General features: G+C 38.6%; 1 protein-coding gene across 5 annotated transcripts in view; it reads left to right on the forward strand.

Moving 5' to 3' along the window:
- The window catches only part of DIP2 (disco-interacting protein 2), a 130,739-nt gene that overhangs the window by 5,855 nt on the left and 98,164 nt on the right, over positions 1–26,720 (forward strand). For all 5 annotated transcript variants that reach the window (XM_066292050.1, XM_066292051.1, XM_066292053.1 and 2 more), the window contains exons 3-5: positions 19,762–21,076; positions 21,214–21,685; positions 21,740–22,083. In XM_066292050.1, coding sequence (XP_066148147.1) covers positions 19,888–21,076; positions 21,214–21,685; positions 21,740–22,083 — 2,005 coding nt within the window. In that variant the 5' untranslated portion in view covers positions 19,762–19,887. The remainder of the gene's footprint in view (positions 1–19,761; positions 21,077–21,213; positions 21,686–21,739; positions 22,084–26,720) is intronic.

Here is a 26,720-nt window from a genome sequence, read left to right on the forward strand (position 1 = left end):
ACGGTGGCATTAATTTCCAGGGATGATTCCTTATCACATTTTATGAAAAAAGTCCTAATAAACGTATGTTTTATCTTGCTTCGCTTTCGTGATACAGGGTGTCGGAGTTTTTTTTTCGGTTTTTCGTAAATATTTTCTGACGTTAGGGCAATATCTCGATGAAAATCAGTTTTCAGGGGTTGTCCAGGTAGAAAGATTCAAATATCATATCGGTTTTACCACAATATGTAGGGGGTTATTATTATATGTTTATTAATAAATTAATGTTTTGATGAAATGAAGTGCAAAGAAAATTGTAATCGTCGATATCTCAAAAACCATTGCTTTGAGAGGTTTCGACCAAGTATATCTTTTTTTGTTTAGAATTGACGGGAGAACAAGACGTAATCTATTAGAAGTCACAATACAGGGTTTTAAAAACGTTCGGGCAAATTTAACACAAGAAACTTACTGTAGGTGGCGCTCCCTGCATATTGCCAAGGTAATTTCGATATATTCGAATTTCTCGTCTCGGAAAACGCCTGAATAGTGAATTTCATCGAGATATCGCCCTTACGTATGAAAATATTTATGAAAAATCGGAGAAAAAACGGACACCGTGTATCACGAAAACAAAGGAAGACAGGACATACGCTTATTAGGATGTTTTTTTTTTCATAAAATGTGACAAGGAGTCAGCCCTTGAAATTAATACCATCATTTAGTAGACACCCTGCATACGAATAACCATGGGCTACACGACAAAAAACACATCCTGCGTATACAGGGTTACCATAGAAAATATTTGCCTCATCTCAGCCAGGTAATAGTTTTTATGCTTTCCTTGTTGCTTCTATATTTCTATACACGAAATATTGACTTGAAATTAAAAGGTGAAATTAAAAGGCTCTGTATCGCTCAATTTTTGTGCTTAACATCTGGGACTTTTCGCTTTTCTGTGAAGGGTTTTTCCGAAATTTCGTCGTTTTTTCCACAGTTCGGCACAGGATCTTCCTGGAAAACAATTAATACTTTCAATCAGCAAAGTTTGCACAACTTTTTATACTCCGATAATTAAGAAATGTCAATGCGTGCCAACTTCAGGAGCCAGTAGGCGTGCTTTACTCAATTACTAGTCAATATCGTTTAGAGAATAATAATAAATTACAATTATTGTATTACGTATTAAAAAAAAAGTGAAAGTCATTTCGTCGGGAACGCAATTACGACGAAGGTTTCAAAGGTATTTTTTTAACCGTTTCGTGTTGGTTGTTAACCCACGCAACATACATCTATATAGTAACAGGCGACAAAGACCTGACATTTCAGTTGGAAGACTGAAATTGAACACAATAGGGATTATGAAGTTTTTTTTCTTCCAAGATTTGGGCCCACACTTGTATTAGGAAATTCGCTAACAGTAAGAGAAGTACTAATAAACTTTGCTGAATTCATGAAGACATCGGAATTGCAAATGACCGATATGGAAGTCTAAACACAGGGAGCAAAGCAATTTAAATAATAAATTATTTCCAAGGAACTATGTTTATACATTGGTTGAATTTTCTTGCTTCATTACTATTTAAATTTATTGGAAGCCAAGCTGAACGGACATTTTACTTTATAGATGCAACTTCCAGATGTTTCGATAACTATAGTTACAAGTTTATTGAAAACCGTTGAATATTAAAGAACAACTTGTACGATCCAACACTCCGATAACCATTTCTGTAGATGCCGGATATGTAATACAGGAACATTGATTTTAATAGATGCATTTTTACTCGTGTAAAACATCCGCAGCGAAATGCAAAATCCTGCTAATGAAACAGTTTCGTGAAACTCATCAATATTAATACATACGTGAATGACATGAATGATAATAGAGTTCTCAACAATGTGTGGCACCACGCGGCGACGCTTCATTCTTTCCAAGGAGGACACTAGAAGGTGCCATGGCTTCGCGTCATTCTCTATAGGAAAAACTTTTAACTATTACTGAGGAGATCGCTCGTCCAGGAAGATTTCATAGACGCTCAAAAAAAGTATAATTATCGGAATGATAAAAATCAGGGGGTGTGCTGAACTCCCTTCGGCAAATTAAACAAGCACCTGAGGATCATACGGCACGTTTCATAACCCCACCCTATCGTATCCGCTAGTAATCTGATTAGTTATACGTATAAGCGCGTTTGGGGATGATTTATGATGACTTTCCGAAATTATTTAACACCCAATAGCGCAGTTTTCATGGCTGCAGCAGTCAAATAAATCAGTGAACTCGGTTAAGTGAGGGTAATAGTGTTATAGTTCGTAAAGTATTCCAAGAGAGAAATTCTTTGGGCCATACTGATATAAATGATTCAATCATTTTTTTTCATATTCTACTACGGTTAGTAGAATTGTTATTAATATAAAACGAGGAGTGTTCCTACGTCGAGACGAGAGTAGGTTAATCAAAACCCGAGAATATCCATTAATGAGAAGAAAGCCAAGGCTATTTTCGCAAAATTCGAGAATGATTGTTGGCTCAAAAGTGAGCAGTTTCCCTAATTAGAACTTGCCTATTGTGGGTATTTAAGTATAAATAGAATGCTCTTCTTTATTTTCTCATAATTTTTTTTCTGTCCAAATCTCCCGAGCAGCCGCGGCAAAGGACACATCAGTTACGAGGCCAGCTCAATCACTTTCTCATTGTACATTAATTGTTGATAGTAAATCGGCAAATTTCATTATGTTGAATTGACCGTTGCGAACAGTTTTGAAGGTCCAGAATTGGTCCGGGAAAAAAGTCCATAATTTGCAATTTTCCATAATTCAAAGGTCTTAAGAAAACTGAAACAAACTTTTATCTTTCACAATCTCATCTTGTTACAAACTTCTTTGGGAAATTCGCAGTTATTTACTTTACCCGTCTTTCTAGTAGTGCAAACAAGCCCTAATCCTGCAATCAGCAGTGTCGGATCTAGGATCGAAATTAAAGGCTAATCTAATTAATCCGCTGTTGACACGCCATGAGTCAGTTCCTCTGGATCTGGGTTAAATGGAAGTGCACATCAACTTTTAAAATTCATTGATTTGCGAACTTCCGGATGTTAAAACTGTAATTGGATTTATTTATTCGGAATAAGCTTCGAATTACTGAGGCCATGAAAAACCCGAAATAACATGGATTAATTGAACCGAAATCATGTGCATTGGTAAAGCAATCACAACCATGATATAGTGCAATATGAATTTGATGGGCTTAGTTAATGAAATTGCTGCATGTAGTATTCGATTTTATTATTAAAAATTCCCCTTAGTTACTATCAAAACAGAACCTCATTCAGCGGCGTAGGAATTGCGAAAGAAGGGGCAATTAAGTGAGTTTAATCACTCGAGGTATCATTAAGGTGCCAGCCAATGATTTTTATCGATCGTTCTTAGGTGATTGATGAAAGTCGTTTAGGTGCCACACTTTTAGTTCCACTCGCAAACAAGTATCGTTCCTTCTTGTCGAGATTTGATAAATTGCCAGTCGCAAGGTTGCAGCAACAATTACTATTAGTTAGTTTAGTTCTTGTGCCGACAACATTTCCGAGAAAGTTTCCGTTTTGCCACATACTCCAAACTTGAGCAGTGCACCTAAGCAGCACCTCCACAAATTGTTCTTCTTCCCCCGCGAGAGTTTCCCCTATAGTTTCAGATTAAATCCGCAGTTTTATTTGTTTCCCGATAAATTCATTTTGTATAAGTTCGTCTTGCCAGTTTTATGCAAATTTTGTTGTTAAACCAACGACGTCGTAAACAATGTGTAGCTCACGGTTCTATGGGTTTTACGACTTAATATCTGCCAAAATCGTTTCCTAATTTAAACTTTACTCTAAAGAGAACAAATGGACGGGACATTCGCAGTTCGAGCACCCAGTAAAGTTCCGAGCGTCATTCGTTATTATCGTGTTATGTGTTAGTGGGCTTTTACCAAAATTGTCCATGGTAAACCTTTAGATTCGGTAAATGTGACATTTCATCAGAAAAGCAGGCAGTTAATTTTAGTTCATAATAATCCCGAAGTCGGGGTAGCTTAAGCTTGGGAAAGCTTGGAGGAATAGGGGTTGAGTTCAAGCTTTCAAATTCATAATGGAGCTTCCGTCTAGGGAAATTTTCATAGGCGCATGGCCGCAGCAGTGGAACGAGTCAGTAACCTGGGCCTGTGCGGTAATTAATGCCGTTATATTTCAGAACCTCCGATTGGCAATCGAACGTAAAAAATAACAATAAAACACATTTTCTACTTTATAGTCGTCAAATTTCACGGTGTAACGATATCATCTACAAAGGCACGATTTGGATTTGTCCCCGAAGGGAGGGGGCGAATTCGCCCTTTTTCCCCAACGCTCCTCGCGCAACTGTCGATGTGGTGACAGTACAATTTGTTCCAAACTTCCATTTTCGTAAAAGCACAATTTTTAAATCTTAACCCTTCAACACCAATTTTATTTCAATTTCGCGTGCCCTCCCACGTTACGTATTTTCGAAATTTCCTCACGCTGAAACTCAGACGAGGACCAATTCTCACATGATATATACTCAAGTAATGATCCCCCCACGCAGGATGCGAATTTTGCACGCATAAATAATAAATATAAAATGCAGACTGAAGTCTATAATGGCATCACGACGGTATAAATATTTACGCAACGGTATTACGTGGACGGTACCCACCAAAAAGTGAAACCGAAATGCCAGCAATGCAACAAAAGACTAATGGAGGAGTGGTCCCTTTTACCATTTTTGTTTGCGTGCCAATATCCTATCGATCAGTCCATGTTTAATCATTGACGCTAATATTTAAGTACCATTACTAGAGAAACATTGCGCAAACGGTTGTTGTGCAGAAAAGCAAACGAAAATTTGGACATGCAACTCTTCAGACCTCATTTTCTGCTGTTAAAAGAGCGATTAATGAACATCGCTTTGTCACATCACGTAAGCGCAGCATTAAACTAGCCGTAACCTTATTAGAGTGGTACTAGTCGAGTTCAATAATGTGTTTTTTTTATATGTCGAACATTCCTAAGCCTTATTTATTGGTACGACCGTCAATTAAAATGAAAACGTATGAAGTGATTTAAGGACGAAATTGACTTCCTGATGGCTATAAATCTGGCAGTATTATTAATGATATGTGTTGAGTAAGCCCTGATTGTCCACTTTCGCAGTGGTAATCTATTTGGGAACTAATTTATAGGCAATTTCATCTAATTATCCCAAACTAATTTAGCACAAATCATAGTTGCACATTTGGCAAATTCTTTATTAACGTCATCGAAATTATTGGACACTATCGTCTTTTCAATTTCACAAGAAACCGCTTCAATTCTATCATCAGATGCTATCGCAGCTGATGTTCCAATTAAGCTTTATTAAAGCCCTTTATCAACTCTTGACTACTTGATGCTAATATAGGTTTCCCTACAATGGCAGAAACTGCTACAGTCATAATGCGAATTAATAGTCATATCTAATACTGAAACAGTTTAATTGAGATGTGAATGTATGCAGTCATGTTGGACCCCTTTGGGCTCAGTTCCAATAATGTATTTCCTACCCCGGTCAATATGTGCTCGGGATATGGCATAAGGTAAATGAGTTACGCAAGTTTTCGATGGCGTAACGAACTATTTTTTGCAAGCAAATGATAGTTAATTTTACAATGAGATTACTTATCATTAGTGAATAAGCCTCTATGCGGACCATACTAAAAGGACTTTGTCTAATGAACATCGGACGCGTCCATATATTTTTTTAAATTTCATTTCGTTTCCATTAAGTTTGCCGCGAAGTATACAGGGCTCGGCGAAAGTTCGGCATAAAATTAATATCTTTGCAACGAGACTTAAAAAAAAAACAAAACGCCGAAATGCGCGATTTAATTTTGGGTTGTACGTATTTTTTGGCAATAAAACGAAATATTTCCCTTCAACCTTTTATCTGCAACCCTACCCGGCTTTTTTTTTCATGTAAACATAGATCGTGTGTGGGCTCGCGTTGAAAAGCTTGTGGAAAACGGAATCTTACCGTACCATTTTTTTTTCTTTCAGATATGCGATTATTAGGAAATAAAAAAAAAACTCTTTAAACCAAAAAAATAACGAATACCCGCATAATCCTCTCTACGGGTAACTGAACGTGGCAGACGCTGAAAATGCCCTCCACCCTCTATTCGGCTCCCAGGCTAGGGTAAATTCTAATAAAAATAATATCGATATGCTGTCTAATTCTGAGGGAGTTTTTATTTTACATCGATAAAATAAACAAGCAAAGTGGTATTTAGCATATCAAGGTATAGTTCAAAAGGCGAAAAAACTTGCTGCATTTTTTGTTGCCAACTTTATTGCCTCCATAAACAATACATTTTGTTCCGTTTTAAAATTGTAGCATTTTGGTGCAAAATTTACTCGAAACATCTAGACTTAACGCCATTGGGATTACTGTCTGTGAGAATATCTGAAAGATAAGGTCTATATCAAAATAGGCCAGATAATATTGAAGATCTAAAAGCCAAAATTAGAGTGGAGTCAAATAACATACCGACTAAGGTCATTCGGAATTCCATCGACGGATTTTACCAGCGCTTGAGAGCATGCCAAGTAGAGGGTGGCCACCATTTTCAGCATCTGCTACGTTTAACAACCTGTAGATAGGACTAAGGAGACGTTCGTAATTTTTTTTTATTTTTAAAGGAGTTTTTTTTTAATTCACAGCAACCCCATAATTAAAAAACGAAAAAACGGCTCGGTAGGATCCCATTTTTCACGATCTCTTCAACGAGCCCACACACGATACTTGTTTCCATTAAGGAAAAAAATTGGATAAGATTGCAGCTGAGAGATCGAAGGAAAATAATTTATTTAATTGCCAAAAAATACGTAAAACTCAAAATCAAGTCACGTGTACCAGCGTGTTTTTTTTTTAAGTCACTCGTTGAAAACATTAATTTTATTCCGGACTTTCGCCCGACCCTGTATTTGTCACAATTCCGAATTCGTTTATGTTGCTCACTCTACCTTAATATTTCTCATAAAAAGCATTAAAGAAATTTAAATTTTCTAATGATTAAGGATGATGCCTTTAAGGTAATTGTGTCACTGCGGCGCAATTTGAATGGTTAACACGTTCGTACTAATGGGAATGTAAATTTAAAATAATAGGTTTACGCTCCAATTACCGGACCAACGACGTGTGTTTACCGCACTTAACCAGCCTGGGCCTGAAGTGGTTATTTAAGGAAAATGAAACTGAAAGACTATTTGAGCGCCTTCGGAACAATCATGGAGACATTGAATTGACATTAAGACATTAAGGAAAGGATGATTGAACTTAAACGTTAACGTACGTGTTACAATAAGAAAGTGTAGAAAGTTCCCTAATTTTTGACCTGGAACGATATTAATTGAAGGATTTCTAAATTTTTTAGAGAGTAAACATGAGCTTTAATATAGGAAGTTCTCCGAGGAGCTAAGGGTAACCTTAGGGAAATTAATGTGGATTGTGGTGAACTAGATGACGTAAATCGTAAGAGAACTTTGCAAATTTTTCAGTCACTTGAAATGAGAATAAGAAGGATGTTCCACATTTAAAAATAAGAATTTATATAGCAAATTCTTCGAAAATTTGCGTTAACGGAACCGAATTTAACGAGGGCATTTTGGACTCAGGAAAAACAAACATCAACGTGCAAAATTCCCAAAAAGCATTCTGGAAAAACCGAACGAGATTGAAAAAATAGGTGGGACAGTTAAAGAATGAGCGTAATTCTTAGCCAGTCTTAAATCACTGGATATAAAAATGTGATATTTACGAGCCCATTAAACATTTTAACATTTTCAAAGGAGTTCTTATTTGTCTCTCTGAAGTCAGGGGAGAAATTAAATAAAAATACGATTAATCTTTTGAAAAAAAATGTTTTTTTGTCTCTCTCTTGACAGTTCATAGGCATTTTTTGTCCAGTATAATTTTATTCCTTGATTGATGACTCTCTCTTTCTCTCTCTCTCGCGCGCGCGCGCTCTTTCGTTTCTCTCTCGCTCTGTCTTCTTTTCTCTTTCTCTCTCGCTCTCTCTCTCTCTCTCGCTCTCACATTTAACTAGTTTTTGTACTAGATTTGCGCTTTTGAAAACGTACTTTAAAAATACCAACAAACCTTAATTAAAGTACCATTAACACACCCAATGAATCCTGCCTAATGTCGGAATTCGTTACCTCTAATTACTTTTACTGCAACTGCTGTAACATTCCCTCGCGAAAAGGGAAAATCTAAATATTCTCAATATTATTGCTTCGCCAAATCTCGAGTTTGCAATGCTCCTTCTAATGGCAAAGAAGTGCATCCGTTATCTTCATGTACTGGTCATTAATTTCCATATGGAAATAATCAAGCGTCATGCGGTGCGCGACAGATGCGAAGACATCGTGTGTATCTCGCAGTTATAAGGTTCTTTCTCGCCGGTATTTACATACAGTTACCTAATATACAGGATACTTTATGTAATGCTCTGGTGATCAACTAAATTTGAAATTCCAAGTCCTGCATCAACCCAATTGGGTTTTTAAAATCCCATAAAGCCATTATAGGCGAAAGACAATATACTTGGACATACATCGTTTAAATTACATTTGTACGTAACAAAATTTACATACTGGTTTCTGAGTCTAGCCGTTCTGGGGAACACCTACAAGTAGTTCTTTTTCGAGAAAAGATCAATTTTTTGCTGCTTTGAGAAATGAGTTCGCTCCAGTTTAGGTGCGTTTAATAAGACGAGGGCCACACCTATGGGGGTTTTATCGTTGAGCAACACGTGCTTGTTCTTCGGTTTAAATAGTCCTAGAACAATCAATTTTGTAATTTTTTCTTGAAGAAAATTGAAAAATATGGATTCTAATCAGAGCGAAATCCCGAAACTAAGAAGCAATACTTAAATGCGAAATTATGTGGTCAAAAATGAAGATCTCTAAAATTCGGAAACACTTTGTAAATGAGCTGCATACAAGATGTTAACATTTTAGCTGTTTTTAAGGTTCACTCTGCTAGCACCGCAAATTTTAAATGTACAGTGGTGGCCATAAGCATGGAATATTTTTTGAAACTTTATTTAGCTAAAGGGCCTTTACTTTTTTTCTTCCATTGTGGTATATTTAAATTGGGATAGGACAATTCTACATTTTAAACCATACAGTATTTATAGAATGTTGCTATCAAAAATTTCACCGATAAACACATTTTTTTAGATGAACATAAGTATGGAATATTATAGATTTAAATTCATTTTGCATTTAGTATTCAGTATTGAGTGTTACAGTTCGATAAAATTTGAAGCCGAAATGGTTAAAAAAATATATTTTTCGGAAGATCTTCGATCACGAATAGTGGAGATGTCAAATAACGGGGCCAATCAGAAGGACATCGCAAAGACATTTAATGTGAGCCAGGGGTGTGTATCGAAAATTTTGAGGATCTTTAGGGTATTCAACGCCGTAAAAAATCATCCGAAAACAGGACGTCCCAGGAAAACAACAGCCCATACAGACCAACGTATTAAGATTATATCCTCCAAAGATCTCGAAAAATCATCGCGCTTAATAAAGGAAGAAATTACAACTAATAGTGGTATTGAAATTAGTGATCGTACTGTGAGGCGTCGTCTATGTGATACTGGATTGTTTGGACGATTGGCAGTGAAGAAACCATTAATTTCCAAAAAAACCGGAAGGCCAGAATTAAGTTTGCACGCTCAATCTGTTTTGGACATCCGAAAAATGGAAAACCGTCCTTTTCAGTGACGAAACCAAAATCAAACTGTTCGATTCGGATGGAAAAACTTATGTTCGGCGACCAATAGGGAAGAGATTTGAACCCAAGTACCAGAAGCCCACTGTTAAATATGGCGGTAAGAGTTTAATGGTGTGGGGATCTTTTTCGTGATCTGGAGTTGGCCTATTAGTCAAAAGTGATGGAATAGTAGATAGGTTTTTATACAAAAATATCCTAGAGCAGCATATGCTTCCATTTGCCGAGGAAGAAATGCCACTGGTATGGCGGTCCCAACAGGACAATGATCCTAAACATTCTTCGCGGTTGATTAAAAATTGGTTTATTGAAAAGCAGATAGATGTTATAGAATGGCCTTCACAATCTCCTGATTTAAATCCCATCGAACATCTGCGGGACCATTTTAAACGAAAAATTAGACAAAGACACGTGTCAAATACTGAAGAATTGTGGAGGATCACACAAGAAGAATGGAAAAACATTTCTTCCTCAACGTGCCAGAATCTAATTGATTCAATGCAGCGTCGACGTCAGGCTGTCCTAGATGCTAAGAGATATGCCACAAAATAATGAGTTTACTTCAGATGGCAGGCTCCGTACCATGAGATAAAAAATATTCCATACTTTTGTCCAAGTGTAATATTTCATTTCCATTTTTCTAAAAAGTTTTTCAATTAGAAATCTTATTTTCATGTTATAATTATAGGAAATTAAATAAAGTCCTTCAAGCATTTGTGTAATTTTTGTTTAATACTTTTTAATAAATATTTTATCAAATTAAAATAATATTCCATACTTACGGCCACCACTGTACATTACATGTTGTACTTTGTATGTAGACACTTATACTGGAAATGCCCTGTGCGCTTTCCCAGAAGGGTTTTTAAACCGTGTCGAAACGCTTTCCTGGTGGGCTGGAGCAAGTCCTATAAACTTCATTGGGACTGTTTCTTTGTAGGTAAGTCATTGGCGCATCCTGCATTGACAGTTTTTTATTATTAAGGGAATAAATTTCTGCACTCTGTAGTATACATTACATTTTTAACTTATATTACTTTAGTTATAATGAAAACTGGCGTTAATTGTTCATTAATTTCCGGACATCCTGTAGGAAGGTCGAATGTACAGGTGCACCTTCCGCTGTTAGATACATATGGAGCGACTTCTCGATTCGCTCCTGCTGTTTCTAGTACCAATTGCCCGTTGTTCTCAGCATCTAGAACTGTTGTTTAACATATATATTGGTTCAAAATTCCTTTAAAATCGATTTCGCATTTCGTTCGTCGACAAATTAAAACAGAAATTTTCTTGTTGTGTTTACGGGCCAATAAAAAGGTAATGAAATGGGGAAATAGCGCTCTAATGAATTTTTTTACGTACAAATAAATATTTAAAGCGAAGTGAATTTATTGCTTCGAAAACAACTTTTTAAGATATTTCTGCCACTTAACGTTCCAGAAGCGATTGCCAACAGTTCGAATTATCTAATTATAAGTTAGCTCCAAGGAGCAGCAAGAAAAAACTCGGCGAATAGCACAACAATTTGTTAGATTTTTAAGCTCCCTGTTTAATAAAGTATGAAAGTTTCAGAAGGGTCGAAATACTTGAGTAAAAGTTTGTAAGTGCATTTAAAGAGCCCCCTCAGCTCATTGGAACTGCTAAACGCGATCATGTAACACCAACAAGAATCCAGGTCAAAATAATGGATAAGTTAAATGAGTAAATTCATCCATTGTTAAATCTGCTTACATAATCTTAGTAACAATAGGAAATGCACAAACATTTATATTTTTACGTATGTAATGTTCACATACACGTTATGTGTGTGTGTGTGTGTAGTCATGCTCTAACGTAATCATTTATGTGAGAATAGTGTTTCACGCGTATTGTACTACCTCTACTTAAGTTGACATTATTGTAGAGTTTCAAATCTATTATTTCTTGCGTGGAACTCTATCTTCATTTTTTTTTTTTTAATTCAGGAAAATGTTTCTGTTGTTAATTTCAACTGTGTTTCAATTATCTTTTGAATAATTAAGAATGGTCTTTTCAAGCGGAGGATAGTACCTTAAGGCTGCGTCTAGGAGCTGGTACCTGGGTACCTATATTACAGGTTCACGCTTTCACCTTAGGGTAAAAGCACCATCCACGCAATAAACTATTAATCTTCTCGTTCTCCTCTCATATCATGCCGTTCTTAATGTGTGTATTTATGTCTCGCGGGTAACGTCTCGGGACCTAAGGGCTTCTTTGAATATTAAAATAATGAAATTATGACTTATTCTCTACTTTTCGTGGCCATTTTCAATTGCTCTGTGCGATCCTCTTTTGGGAGATTTCTTTGGATTTTATGGGTATTTCTTTCTGCTTTTATTCCGCCCCTGGGAGACCTATTTGTTTCATTGCTGTAAGTGGTTGTAAGTTGGTGGTTGAGAGAAAACTAAAGGAGGTAAAAGAGGGAAGGCGAACGTTAAAGTTTCAATAACGAACGTAATCTGCATTAAGAAATTGAAGAATAGCTGTTCGTAACTTCGCCACGAGTGTGTTCTATTCTCGAGTTTGCACTCACGCGGGCGGTAACATATCGTCACGGTGGTGTTCCGAGGGGCAATGGTGCTCTGTGAAGTAACGAAACGATGCTAATCGACCCGTGGGCGAAAACCGCACCATTTTCGACATGTACAGGGCGGCGAAATTTTATATTTTTTCTAATATTATTTGTAACGTTTCAGCCGAATTCTAATCTCGTTCCATATCAATTGCCCAAACTTTTTTTAAGTGCATTACAGAACATACACGCGATTCTTCCTTGAACCCTAAACTACGGGCACCTCGGATAAACTGAAGAAAGCACTGGCAGAAATCGGTAGGATTTTACAATCTTTCCCGTTTTTTTACAAACTGGAGAGTGAGTTAATACCGTACGCAAGTCAGTGAAATTGCACCGAATAGTGGTAATGTGGGCTTTTCCGTATGGAATCCGCATAATATCGAACTCCCGTGTGTTATCCCAATGTTCCTTAGGCTATACGTAACGTTAGAGAATAAATATAATCACGTAAGTTATGCCTTCATGCTCGGTTCATGAGTACAGTTGTTTTGATTACCCGGAGTTTGGTATATATTAAAAAATGGCGCATCAAACCGAAAGAACGGTAAAAATGGCGCCGTTAGGCCTTAACAGCACGACTTGGAATTCCTAAATATCCGTGCTATTATATGCTTTTAATTACACGTAATTATGCGGTAAACGGAAAGGTGAGATAAATTGTGGGGGCATGGAAAAAGGTCGGAAGCAAGGACGTTTATTGCTCGAGCATTCGGCGATTCGGCGTTATGACCTCTTGGCTTAATGCGACTTCTTTTTTCGTTTTTTTTTTTTTTCCTTTCAATTCTTTTTGCCCACGTTGCGGTTACAATCGGTAATATCTAATTACAGAATTTAATCAAAACATGTCAATGTCGTTGGTTTAATCTCGGCACATGATCTGCGAATCAATGCCTTCCGCAGCAATGCCAATAATAATGGACAATTAAGTGGCAATTTGTATTTCAATTTTCAATTTTAACAGGATCTCCTATTAGCATTGGCAAAAGCTTTATGTTCTCACGTTAACGATTCGTTCCTTATAAAGATCGGCAACAATAAATTACTGTTAGCAATACGACTTATGGCATTCATGCGAAGCACCTTTGTTGTTGTACGGCAACTTTCTTCCGATCGGCTCATTTACAAATTTCAAACGACTTTGTCTGAACCCAAAAAACGAACTATTTATGATCACGAAACTACAATAAATGCGAATGTGCACCTGCACGTTTATTTAATTAAAATGTACATCGTAGGAAATTCCAAACCGTTTTAGCTTCGATCTGGCACTAAAAAATGGATGAAGTTGCATTCGTGCCCTTCTGGACACGAAACGCTGCCATGAAAGTTTAAGGGCTTTCGAGGACCCGAAGGCATCAGCTACTTATGTTTATTGGAGGATAAGAGTGGCGTTCTAAAAGGCACTCGAAAAGTTAAATTTGCTTTTAAAAAGTGTAGAGATAGAGGAATTAGCTCTAAATGCGAGCTAACGTACCGTATAATGCACGGTCAGTTAACAGGCGTTCTCCACGGGATGTTATAAGGGATAGTTTTCTACGTTTTTCCTTTGTGATGAAGCCTTAAATCTAAACGGTCAAGGTATTACTGTCTCAATTTTAGTATTAAATACTGCTTTCAGGGACAGCTGCAACTTCTACTACTTTTCAAATCCCAGTCTTTTCTCTAAGCCACCTTCTACGCCTCTGACTTCGATTTTTCAAAGATATCTTCATTCGCCTTTAGTCACGTCCTTATACGAGCTAAAATTCCAGGTTATTACTAGTAGAAGTTCAGTGGCGTACTTCCCCTTTAAGACAGCCAGAAATTTCTTATCTCAGAACAAGACGTGCGGTATGTTATTGCATTTTCCGATTTTGCTCCTCTTTGCAAGCGTTATGCACGAACTATGTGCTGTAGTTGTACCTCCAATAAATTTTGAGATGTCGGCATACAGTTTTGAATGTTTTTCGATTTTTCTGTAGCTCCATCCCGGTTTGGGATAGAGCGAAACTGACCGCCCTGTCTCCGTCTAAGCCTCGGAACATCCATAAAATAACGTAATTTCCATAAAGTCGCTAAATTATTTGATTTTCAAACTTATCGTTACTTGCTGAACCTTCCAAGAGCAAGATAGAGAGTGCAATAGACCGTTTCGAAGAACCTTTTCAAAATATTTATTGCATAAGAACCAAGCATATTCTAAATAGCAATATTAATTTTCCTAAAGACAATTACATGACAATAATAAAAAAAGATAATGAGATAAAATATATTAGACCGATATTCAGCGGTTTACGTAGCAATTTCACGCTTGAAGAAAAAGCCTGATCTTGACCAAGCTCGCCGTTAATAACGAGAGGGTAAACCGGATCGGTTAAAAGGTTAAGTGCAATTTCCGACCTTAGTTTATAATATCCTCCATTATTTTAACAAGCTTTTCGGTTCCTCCATTATTTGTCCATTGCCGAAATTGCGATTTTCTGGCTCTTCGGTAGTAGGCCAACGGCCTAACTTTATCAAGGATCATTGTGTACGGATTCATTATTATTGATGAGATTGCCTTCCGATTCCTTGTTCCTGATTAATTTAAATGAATTTCTGCGCTATTAAATGCTAAATCCGAGCTCCTACCGGCGTAACTATTTCCTATCTTTAATGTAAAAAATATTCCATAGAAAATCTTCCCATCGGGCATTTCATTTACTTACATCCTTGTTGTACTACAATGACTCCTATAATAAATAACTTCATAATGAAGACACGATAGTGGAAATTACAAATTCAAATCCTCAGGTACCACTGCAAAGCCTCTCATTACCGTCCTAACGGATTGGTTAGTTAAATTGGTCGAATTAATTATGGTCAAGGAGCTGCGAATTTTTGGAAAAGTTGCTCCCAGCGAGAAGTAGGAATCAATATTCCAGAAGTGTATGAGCTGCCAACATAAACCTGGAAAACCCCAGAATATAAAGCGATCCTGCTGAACTGGTGACACGTATAACGTAAATCCGTTCGAACTTATTTATGAGGAAAATTTTCCGCGATTATAGAGCAATAGAGGCCATGAATATAATGGCAATAAGGGTCTCCGCAAAGTCTCTTAGGGCAACTTGAAGCCTCACATGAGGCGGACCATCAAAGAGAGACTTAACAACCCATAAAAAGTTCGCTTTTTGTGCCGTTTGTCGTCTCGTGGCTGCAGAATAGTTTCTTTCACAAGATTTTCCCTTTGCAAAATGGTTCGTCCGACGCTAATTACGTTGTTAAAAGAAACCGAAGCGAATTTAACATACATAGTCGTTTCTAATTTCCTTTTACGCAAATGAAAATGTTACGTAATAGGCCTATGAATGAGCCTCCGTGGGTTTGGGAAAAAGAAGGAATGAAGTTAATTTATGGAGTTTTGATAATGTGTAGAAACGGCGCAAACCTTAGTGGATCAAGTAGAACGCAGATTTCCTGCCGGGAATTCGGAAAAAATAATGTGTTTTTCAATGGACGATCTTCACGTATGAAGACTAAATTAAAATGAAGAATCAAAGGGAGAGAAAAGTGGAAATTTTGAAAATTAGTCTGAACCGCGAAGGCATGTGACCACGAAGATACAATTCGCAAAGCTGTGTAATGCACGTTTGTTCAGGGCATATATTTATTAAAGTTCAAGTACATGCTACTAATTAAGGCAACAAGCCGTGAAGACTGGCTGGCGCCGTTATGATTTTTTAACAACAATCGTAAAAACTTGAAAGTACCACGCGCGGGAACGCCCGGTAGCGTGAAGATCTGAACGCAATGAGTGGTTTCCATATATGTAATCTATGTTAGATAAAAACAAATATATTCGAGAACTGTGAGTAAAAGAAGACGTACTGACTTTTACACATTCCGGAACTTGGTGCTTAAACAGTCGTCGAGTTTTGTGATGGAATGACCTCCATTTCGTCAAGAATATTTTCAAATTTTCGCACCCGGCATTTCGGCACGCCATTTTTCCCTGGCTTATGTTTATATTCCTTTTTTGCAGGAAAATTAACTCCAAGGCACCCTCCTCTCGTCATAGAACACTGTGTACTCTCGTGAGAAACGAAACGTTGAAACACTTCCCAGCCTTCCGCCTGTAATTTTGATTAATGGATATGAAGGTCGACGCCGGTTTGATATGTAAATATTTCCAGCAACGTGTAATTAGTTAAAAAAAACTCAAATTCTGCATAGCATTTTATGGCCACTTCGTCGAAGATCTCAATCTTGTTTGATTGATTTTTCTGAGTTTTACGGTTTTAACTGTATTTCGATACCAGACTTAGGTGAAGTCGTTAAAGAGAATTACCGCAATTTGCATATTAATTGTGACATAAATTTTAAAGATCTCTCCCTCCCCCCCCCCCCCCCTCATCTTTCGACGGGCACAAACAAAGGCACTAGTGCCGTATTTTATTCGTATATTGTAAATAAATTTTTACGGTTCTTCCCGATTAATTCGCCAACGTAAAAGCTCCTGCTTAACCCGAACCGTCAGGTAGACGGTGGTACCAGCAATCGCGCACGTTACTTTCTCATCAACGTGCGAATAATCTTTGCTCTATCTGTGCGACATCTCGGAAGACTGATGGATCGAAAATAGTCATGAAAACCCGTATAGTTCCGCATATAAGGTTTGTCTATATTGATTGCTGCCATTAATCTCTCTGATGTTTACTCTCTTTGCTGCCATAAATGGAAACCAGGTACAATACACGCGATCCTATGAAGAATGATTGTAGTCAAAGAAGTAGGTAGTATTTATTTTCTCACCTCACTTTTCAAATATGTACGGATACATAAATTAAAATGGCATGAAGTCCAGTAGGCAGATATTATACCCGAGAGACTTCCTTTTACGATTTTCTTTCACTGTTCATTCACAGGTCTCAAATGGGCGGCACAATATGTGTCTGCGGTAAACTAATGTTCCGCACAGAGGGCCACTCATAAAATAACCTTATTTGAGTTTTAGAGCCGATGCATGTTAAACTGACGCGATGGTCTATGAGGTGAGATATGACTGAAGACATGAAGGGCAACGATCTGAATTGACCCATTATCCTCCCCGAGATCTCTTCGTGCAACGTTTTTATCTCTATTTACTGCGGCCTTGTTTACCCATAGTTTGAAACATAAAAGATACCTGGTACTTATAGCACGAAGATAAATCTGCTTCGGGTTAAACTGTTCGCTCTCATATATTTAGATTTTGATTTATCGGAGTGCTCAGGTCAATACCTACCATGTTATTGAGGGGAATATAGAAATTACCTTTAGTTGCCATAAAATATCTTTATTAATGCATCGTTTTTTTTTCCGATCCAATCTTCCGGCTCATTAAAATCGTGTATTTCATTCACAGAATTCGTGGAGGTACGAGTTTAACGAACTTCCAAAGGCCGTTGAACATGGTACAGTGTTTGTTTTTATGGTCGCACATTATGCGGCCCGGGCAATTATTTTCCTCTAATTAAGGTGATAGTTTTCGTAGTTCGGGCCCGTTATCCTCAATGGAGATTGCGAGTAGACGAATTGCACCGTAAAAAGTAAATAAAACTTCATCTCGTAGAACCCAATTCCGAGAGTCGCGTCTCCATAACTGTGTAATCAAAATTTATCCAATTTTCGCCAAAAAGATTTACTTTCCGGGGGAAAACATATCGAGCTCATAATGCAGTCTGAAAAGACAAACATCCTGCATCACGAATGCAAATATCAACTCTGCATTGCATTTAATTTCGTTTCGCTAGAAAATGCAGGGAAATCGTCCTGCTGGCTGTTTTTAGCTGGATAAAATCGGGATATTATATTCCAGGAAAATTAATCCGAACTGGAGATTTTGGACGGAACGAGCGTAGTTGGCGGAAAGTTACGAGGTGCCTTTCTCGGAATTTCGCCTTAAAGTACAGCCAAAGGAACTAACTTGTTGTTAGGACGGAGCTTCCGCTAATTGAATCCGATTTTAGTTGCTTAATTAGAACTGTTGATTGCATTCCAATAAACGATCGTGTTTCGAATTCCTGATGGTGACGTCGATTAAATTACTCAGCAATAATTATCGTTTCCTTTGCTGTTCGATCAGTTTTTTAATTTCTGCTAGTGAGGCCTGAAGTAATCTCGTCTGGAGAGATTCGCCTAGTCAAGTGGGTTGACATTTTTATAGCGCACTTGGCAGTAAAAGTGGTTAAAGCGTAAACGCTCCGCTCGACTCCGTATACCGGGCGGTTCAAGCAAATGGCGCGAGGAGGTGCAGTGGAATCGAGACGATCCACGAAAAAAAAAAAATGCTCGGACAGAATCGTTTTTGTTTTCGCTGGTTCGACTTCCTTACACTGAAATTTTTCCTCGAGGTCGCGTTTACGTGCTTTTTGCAGTCAACTTCGCTTTTTTTTTTTTTTTTTTTTTTTTTTTTTTTTTTTTTTTTTTTTTTTTTCATTTTTGGAAATTCGAATTCTTTATTAACGGCAAAGGTGTGTCCACTTAAAACAGTTTCCGCTGAAAGCGATAAAATTCGCGATAACATTCGATGCAGAATAAAGCTTTATTAAACTTTATTAACATATATGAGCAATTTTATTTGTTATGTACTAAATTTTACTTTATTGCAACAAAAATCCGGCCGGCAAATGTTCAAAATGGTGCCCCCGCTGTTCAAAACACTCGACAATTCTGTTTTCAAATGATTGTGCGGTATGTTCTAGCATTTCAGGTGCGACATTTCGACAGGGGCGCATAGCGTGGGAGTAGCATAACGGTACGTTACAGTGTATTAATATCGGGAACTTCTCGATACAACTATTACGAGAAGTTTGACGAAACTAAGCGCGTGTCTTTGAATGTAAAATTAGTATGTGGTTTGGAAATTGGATTTGCCTGTTTTAACGAAAATTTGATCAAATTGAACTTGTAGCGCTGCCGAGATAAGAGCTTATTTCGCGTCTAGTGTTATGAACTTTATCAGTTTGAGCAAACAATGTTTCAAGTAAAAATATTTTTACTGTCAACAAGAAATTCGAATTTCCTAAAAAGGCACGAAGTTGCTCCCAAAGGACAGACGAAGGCGACCGTGAGCAAAAATTGAAAGCATAAAAAGCTGAGCCCCTGAAAATAAAAAAGACTTCATTCGCAAATTGCTCCTGTAGATCATCTCGATTTCACGATATTTGCTCGTCCCATTTGTCTAGAATCGCGCGGTATTTTAGTTCCCTTGCTGAAGCGTGAAGTTTAACTCCGACCTTTGAAGTTGAAGAAGAGGTTGAAATCGAGTCATACCCATAAATTCCTAATCTCATCCGACCAGGGTAAACCCCATCCCTCCCTGGAAACGCTAACAAAAAAAAACTCTGTCTTTTTAGATCTCAAAAGATGTCCGGGTCCAAAACAGCCCATCGGGCCCAGCTGCACCCCCATGGGAGTGCTGCTACTTAGAGGAACCAACATGACACCTCCAAAGCAACCGAAACCCGCCCTGAGTTGAGGACATGAAGCCCCTATCTTTCGAGAATCTCCGCCGCCTGATGGGCGGAGGACGAAAGAAGAAGGACAAGGACGGCTCGTCCTTCAAGAGGAGCGATTCCTTCAAGAGAATTTCCATCAGAAAGAGCTACTTAGACCGGGGCAAGAAAAAAGTGATTCCCAAGCTGGAAGTGGCCACGCAAACCGTCTCCGAGGAGGAGTTTTTGGCTCAGATTCCTGAGGAGGTTGTAAAGAAGGTGGACAGTTCAGTGCAGGTCGACAAAGGGGATCTTGGGGCGACCATCAAGGAGATTCCCGGCAAGAAATCTCGGGCCAATAATGAAGGGGATAGTGTGGTGGTGTATAGCCAGTGGCTGCAGGAGATAAAGAGGGAAGAGGTCCCTGTTAGTAGGCCCAAAGGTTCTGAGAGGACCATAATCTACGTGCCGGCATCTGAGGAAAAAGTAGAAATTCCAGTCATTCGACAGCTTTCCTCGTCTCCCGTATTTAGAAAAAACAACACCTCTTCGACTCATATCTGCCACAGTCCTCCTACAAACCTACAAAGGAAGGAGAGCAATGATTCCGCAGTGGAGATGTTCCCGTGGGGGGATTCTACAGATGTCAAAAAAAGCCCTTTGGTGAGAAGGAGGTCGCGGCAAAGCCCTGGTCCGTTATTATTACCCACAGACTCAGGAAGCGAAGAAATGTGCTCTCTATCTATAAGCCTTGGTAGAATTTGGATGGATGCCCCTGCCATGGCCCCGCGAAGTCTGGAAATGCCCAAATCCTCCTCCGCAAATCCGCCTCCGGCCCATCATTCCCTGGATAGTGCTTTGAAAGATCTTCGTGAAGATCCGATCGTATCAAACCGTCTTCAAAAACGCTCAACTCCACCGGTGACCAGGACGTTAAGCTCGACCAGCAATAACACCAACTCGACGGGGTTGTTCTCGAGCAAGGACTCAGGATTTAGTTTCTCGATAAGTGCACCGAAACTCAGTGACTTCCATGCCAACTTTTCACCCAATGGGTCCAAAGGGGGTTTCTTCCGGAAAAAGTCTAAACCCAAGCCTAAATTAAGCGTTAGCAGAGATGGCTACTTTAAGAGGACTAGTAGTGCGATTTTGGTTGAGAGCAGGAGAAGTTCGTTAAGAAGGAGTAGCAAAAAGAAGAAGAAGGGAAAGAAGAGCAAGAAGAAAGATAAAGATAGTGGTAAGTTGTTGTGGGATCTTTTAAGACAACTTTTGAGCGACTTGAGATTTCTTTAAAGGGAGAAACAAGAAGACCTACAATTATCGCTATAACACCAATCAATATATTACTATACTCACGATCCTTATATGTTTTAGGTACAATCCGAAGCGATATTTACCAGGTAATCTGTTCGAGACCCCAACGGGCAGTCGCCTCACTTAAACTGGACCCCATGATTTTCGTACCTCCCGAAAAACGGAAGTCCGGTTCTCAAAAACCCTCTTTTAAGTCAAAAATGCAGGAAATTCGCAATTTTAATCCTCTCGATTCTAACATGTACTCCACCACTCGGAGTTTGGATAGTACTGACGAGGGATTATACGAGAGCTTGCCAGGGGATTACGAGTACCTTACCGATGATGAGGAGATCAATTTGGAGAGTTTCTCCATGGAAAAGAAAGAAGCGAGTAAGGAAAGTTTGGAGATATATGACAGAGTGGAAGAGCACAGGCATGTTAGTGTTACCAGTGGGTATGGGGTGGTGAGGAAGTGCTGCAACAAAGATTTTAGGAAGGAATATTATTCCAATGAGTCTTATTGTGTGGGGGAGAGAGGGAGAGAACACAGGTAAGCTGTATGAATAATTTTAAAAAAACTGCATATTACCGAAGCCTGTTATAGATACTTGCAAAAGGAAAGCAGGAGGATCGATTCGGATGACCTTAGGAAGTACCAAAAACGAGGTGATTCCAAGCACACCTACCGGGATCCTTCCGCAGGACTGGAAGATTTCTCTGAGGAAGACTCCTTAGTGTCGATAGTTAGTGATAATTCTAGTGATACGGATTCGGACGGAAAATGTGCGAGCGTGTACGTTCCCCCAGGGGTATCACCAGTGCCGCGCAGGCGCCCTGTGAGGCGGAAAAAGTCCACAGGGCTTAGTCACAAGAGGAGTATTACCTACTTGGTCAAACCTACGGTCATAAGGGCGCCATCCACCTTAAGGAGGCCTGCAAAAAAGATAGGTACGTACTTACTCTATATAACATGTTCAGTCTTATTATGGGCCTGGGTGGCGTTGATCAGGTAAGGAATAAATTTTACGTAACGATTACATGGGAACAGTTAAGCAGCTTAATAAACAGTCGATGGTCAATTGGCGGCATTAGTAAACTATCATTAATTATACATATTGAAAGCGTCCAATCAAGCGTCTCTGAAAAGCAGCTTGTTGATCTTTGAGAAGAGCGGTCATCCTTGCATGTGTTATACGGGCAGCCATATGTTGTTTTTATTGTTAATACCGTGCGTTAACTCGTTTTTATGAGGTTTATTTAACAATAAGCCTCTTGATGTTGTGTTTGAAGGTATACGTTATACAACACTCGGTATGCTGGTCATGAGGCCTCAATTAAGTCAGTCTGGCCTCAAAAGTCTAGAATAGTCTTCCGGTTTATGTGCATTATTTGCGCTAAAAACCTGAGGACTCTCCATACTTCGCACGTAGAAACTGCCAGATATCTTGCAGATATCTTATTATAATTTTTAATCTTGGCAATTCGAGCACGAATGCTAAAATTTGCGAAGGAACTTCGTCAAAATTATCAGCAATTTAGGGAAACTTTCAGTAAAATTTATTGAGAAAATAGAGCTGAAAGGATGTTATTCCGCATGTTTTCACACGATTATTACAACAGTCCCGACTCAAACTTCATCACTAACTACTAACGTCCTCAAAATTGCGGAAAATTGGTGGAAACTTTATCTGATGCTGCATTTCTCAAGGCAGTTGCGCTTGAACCTATACGGGGTGATTTTTCAATGCCGTGAGAGGCGCCAATTCTAACGTCTTAATGAAAATTTTGCGACCGAGTTTTTCGCAGGAAAGGAGGGGAGGGGTCGTTCCCTTGGGTTCTCTTGGATGGTGCATTGGCACGAAGCTGCCGTACTCGTCGGGTGGGATCTTCTGCAGGAAGAACCACGTGAAACTTACATCGTCAGATATTCCAGCATAGTCACGGTTCCCCTTAATATTGTAGCGTTAGCAATCTTCGAAGCGCCTCAACAAAGACATTTCAATGCATTCCAACAGCCATCAACCTTACCATTCACAATTCTTTTACATGAATCCATAAAGAAGATAAATCTTCGTCTTTAAATGAAGACAAGAGGTTAAAATGCGTCGAAGCATGTGATGGATGTCATGCCAAATGCAAGAAAAATCCTTGATGAGACATTGAAAGTGCGAACAAAAGCGAAACTGCACATGTGATGAGCTTTTAATGATCAGAAGGTTATCAGCAAACGCCAATCTTCACGAGTCTCGGAGAAGAAGTAACTGCTTTCGCATTAGTTGCATGCAAAATACCCCTCACCATCTCCGGTTCAGATTTACTGTAACAGAACTATTTGGCCAATAACTTTCAAACTTGCGACACTCTTATTGATGGCCTCGCATTGCCGTTTATTAACGTTTATATTAGTGGATAAGATGGACGAATTATTGATGCGCCTTTCGGGAATTAATTCCTCGTTATTGGTGCTCCATTTTACGAGTTCGAGTAGCCTTAGGTCCGTTTTATTGCCAGTTGGGTTTTATATATAATTAGAACAAGTTATGAACCAATTCTCCAGTTAAACAATAACGGACTACACAATAGGAGTTTCCTTTTATAAATTGTGCCATTGTTTTCAATTTTCCCATTAAATTGCGGAATCTGATTTCGTAATGAAACTATAGTGTTGCCCGACGCAAGTTTTATGTAATTATAGTTTAATTTCCGGCTAACTGAGCGCTGTTTAATATCACCAATGCGCAAAAAAAGGTTTTTCTCGGAAAGCCATTTTTACTAATTCGCCTTGTTTTTCTTTGCAGGTAGGTCGAGAGCAAGTTCTGAGCAGCTCAGAAACGAAGGTCGGGTAAGTCGTGCATAAAGATAGCTAAACTTCTTAAACATCCCCCCGGCGTTGGGAATCGCTTTATCATTAAGAAACGTCAGAACAGGCAGTGCCACAGGGAAACACACAAGACTATAAATAGGTCCAATCTTATGCCGCATTACACAGGGTGTCCAGAGACTCTGCGGAGACCATTCTTCAACGAAAATTACAAGCATTGTTCCAGCAGTCTTGCATGCATCGTAAAATGGTCCCCGCACCGTCCTCACTCGCACAATCTTTTAACTGCCCCACATGTTAAAATAAACACGCGACGGTGGCGCTGATACGGATACCACCCTGTATAATTTGGAGTCTTCAAGGAGTGGTTTCTTACACGGTTGCGGTGATTAGCTGCACCTTAAGACGCTTTGAAACGAAAACGACCGCAAAACCGTTAGTTGTTAGTTTCGACCCGAGTGCGATAATATCGGTTTCAGGAAAATAAATGAAGTTCGAGAAAAGGCCCCTTTGAGTGGAAGAGTCTCGGACATTTGATCCGTATTTGGTCGTTAGATAAGGCCGGAATGCGCGGATGTGCAACACGCAGATCGCGACTTAGACTAGCCCAAACAAGGCCGGGGTCATGCATATCACGCCAAATAATACCGTTGGATGTTTAAAAGCTAGTTTTGATGGTATCGTGGCAGGATTGCTAGGTTCAAAAATATTTATTATCAATATGTTGTTTTAACCGTGTTTTAAAGAAGGTCCAAGGTTGTAATCTCTATTTAAAGCTGGATATTGCGAAAACTTTATTTTCTTTAAGAAAAAATTATATTCCGAGAACACAGGAGCAGGAACTGTTTAGTCAGTAGTGGGACAGGATGACAATTGTCCGATTGGTAAATTACCGCAGAAATATTTTACCAAGACGGGAGACATTTTTCCGGATATTTTTAAATCGGACCTTCAAATTCAATAATGCCAGTATAAGTAGCGTTTGTGACATAAATGACAGTGACATTTGTAACATAGATGACAGTGACATTTAACATTTTTGACATATGAAACGAAATTAATCGGTAACTCACCGGACAAGGATTCAAGCACGTAAAATGTATTTTCTTGAGCAAACATTTTACAACCATATTCTGAAGGTAGAAAAGTGTAGTGGTCGTTCAACACAAAATACGCCATTTAAAACAATTAAAAACGAGGGCTTGATATAAAATTGAAAACAAAGAAAACTGTTTCCATGTCTGTGTCATGGGCATGGGCAGTTGCAGGATGCTAGGATAAAGTGTCAACAAAAAACAATGGGAGAAAGTTAAAGTTCCGGTGCATCCATAAGTTCACGTGGCTATAATAAAAATGGGAATTCAGTTATATTTGTAAATGGTGCGCATTATACATACTCGCATATGTGCTACTCAGCAATTTAACGGGTTACTTCATCGGACTGACTTTAAACCGAGACGACTGATTTTAAACTTTAAGATTTGTGAAACTGGTACGATTGCGATAAAACCGATGTCACATTTGAATTTCTCGTCTCGGAAAACCCCTCAATACTGAATTTCATCGAGGTATCGCCCTTACGTTCGAAAATATTTACGAAAAACCGAAAAAAAATTAAACTCCGACATCCTGCATCGCGGAAAATGAAACAAGATGGGACATACGTTTATTAGGAATTTTTTAATAAAACGCGACAAGGGATCACCCCTTGAAATTAATGCCAAAATTTAGTAGACACCCTGTGTAAACGAATTCCAAGGAAAGTCGAAATAAATTAATCGGCTCAACTCCGGGGGAAGACGGGTCCAAATCCCCCCCCCTTCGAAACGAATATGGGTCTGCGAAAGGTCGCCGCCCGTAACCCAACTCAAGGCTTCACCCGAGGTCATTAGCGGCATTCGGTGTATATCGCTAATAATGAATCCTTTTGTGCATTATAAACAGCGTGTTTATGCCATTTTAAACTCATACATCATGTTAACCCATAAAATGGCGTTTCAATAGAACTGTGACAGAATATTCTGTTCGAACAAAAATGCAATCGTTACGTAAGTAATAACGAAAACACGGAAAGTGCCGGAATCACAATGATGGGAAATTCGCCATTGAATTGTGGATAATTATCTTCAACGTAGCGTGACACGTAACACGAGAAACTAATTTATTATTTTATGGCCCAGATTTATTAGCCATTTTCATTTCTGCTTATTGTAGTAGTTGCGTCAAGTGCAAACAAGAGGCAGTTTTCATGTCAGAGATGGGAAATTTCCGCTCTTGGGCAATATACAGAGGCAGCAAAAGTATTTATACACCCGTGACGTTGTTAAACAAAATGAAATTCAATACGGCTCCTAAATTATAACCTACTCTAATTACTTTAGATCTAAACGGCAACGCGTGAACAATTAATCTATAATTTTTTTTTAATTAAATCGTATTGTTTATAAATACTATTGAAAAATGTTTACAAACATGTAATGAAATCAGGTCGCAAAAGTGTTCACACGTTTGCGTCACCATGAAAAGACAATTCTGTACTGAAAAGTGAGGCGATTACATCTGCGGATATTTCTTTCCAAATTGTACGAGCTGATAGTGGCAAGTTAACGTAAGCAAAGTGCATCAGAGATCATTTTTTTTAATGTTCCAAGACGTGGTGAGTGGAAAATTGGGAGAAACGACAGTTGCCGAAGGGGAGATGATAATTAGGTCACGTGTACAGTGGTGAACATAAGTACGGAGACATTTATAATTTCTATTTCAT

Source organism: Euwallacea fornicatus, chromosome 17 (assembly GCF_040115645.1).
Source record: "Euwallacea fornicatus isolate EFF26 chromosome 17, ASM4011564v1, whole genome shotgun sequence".
Lineage (NCBI taxonomy): Eukaryota > Metazoa > Arthropoda > Insecta > Coleoptera > Curculionidae > Euwallacea > Euwallacea fornicatus.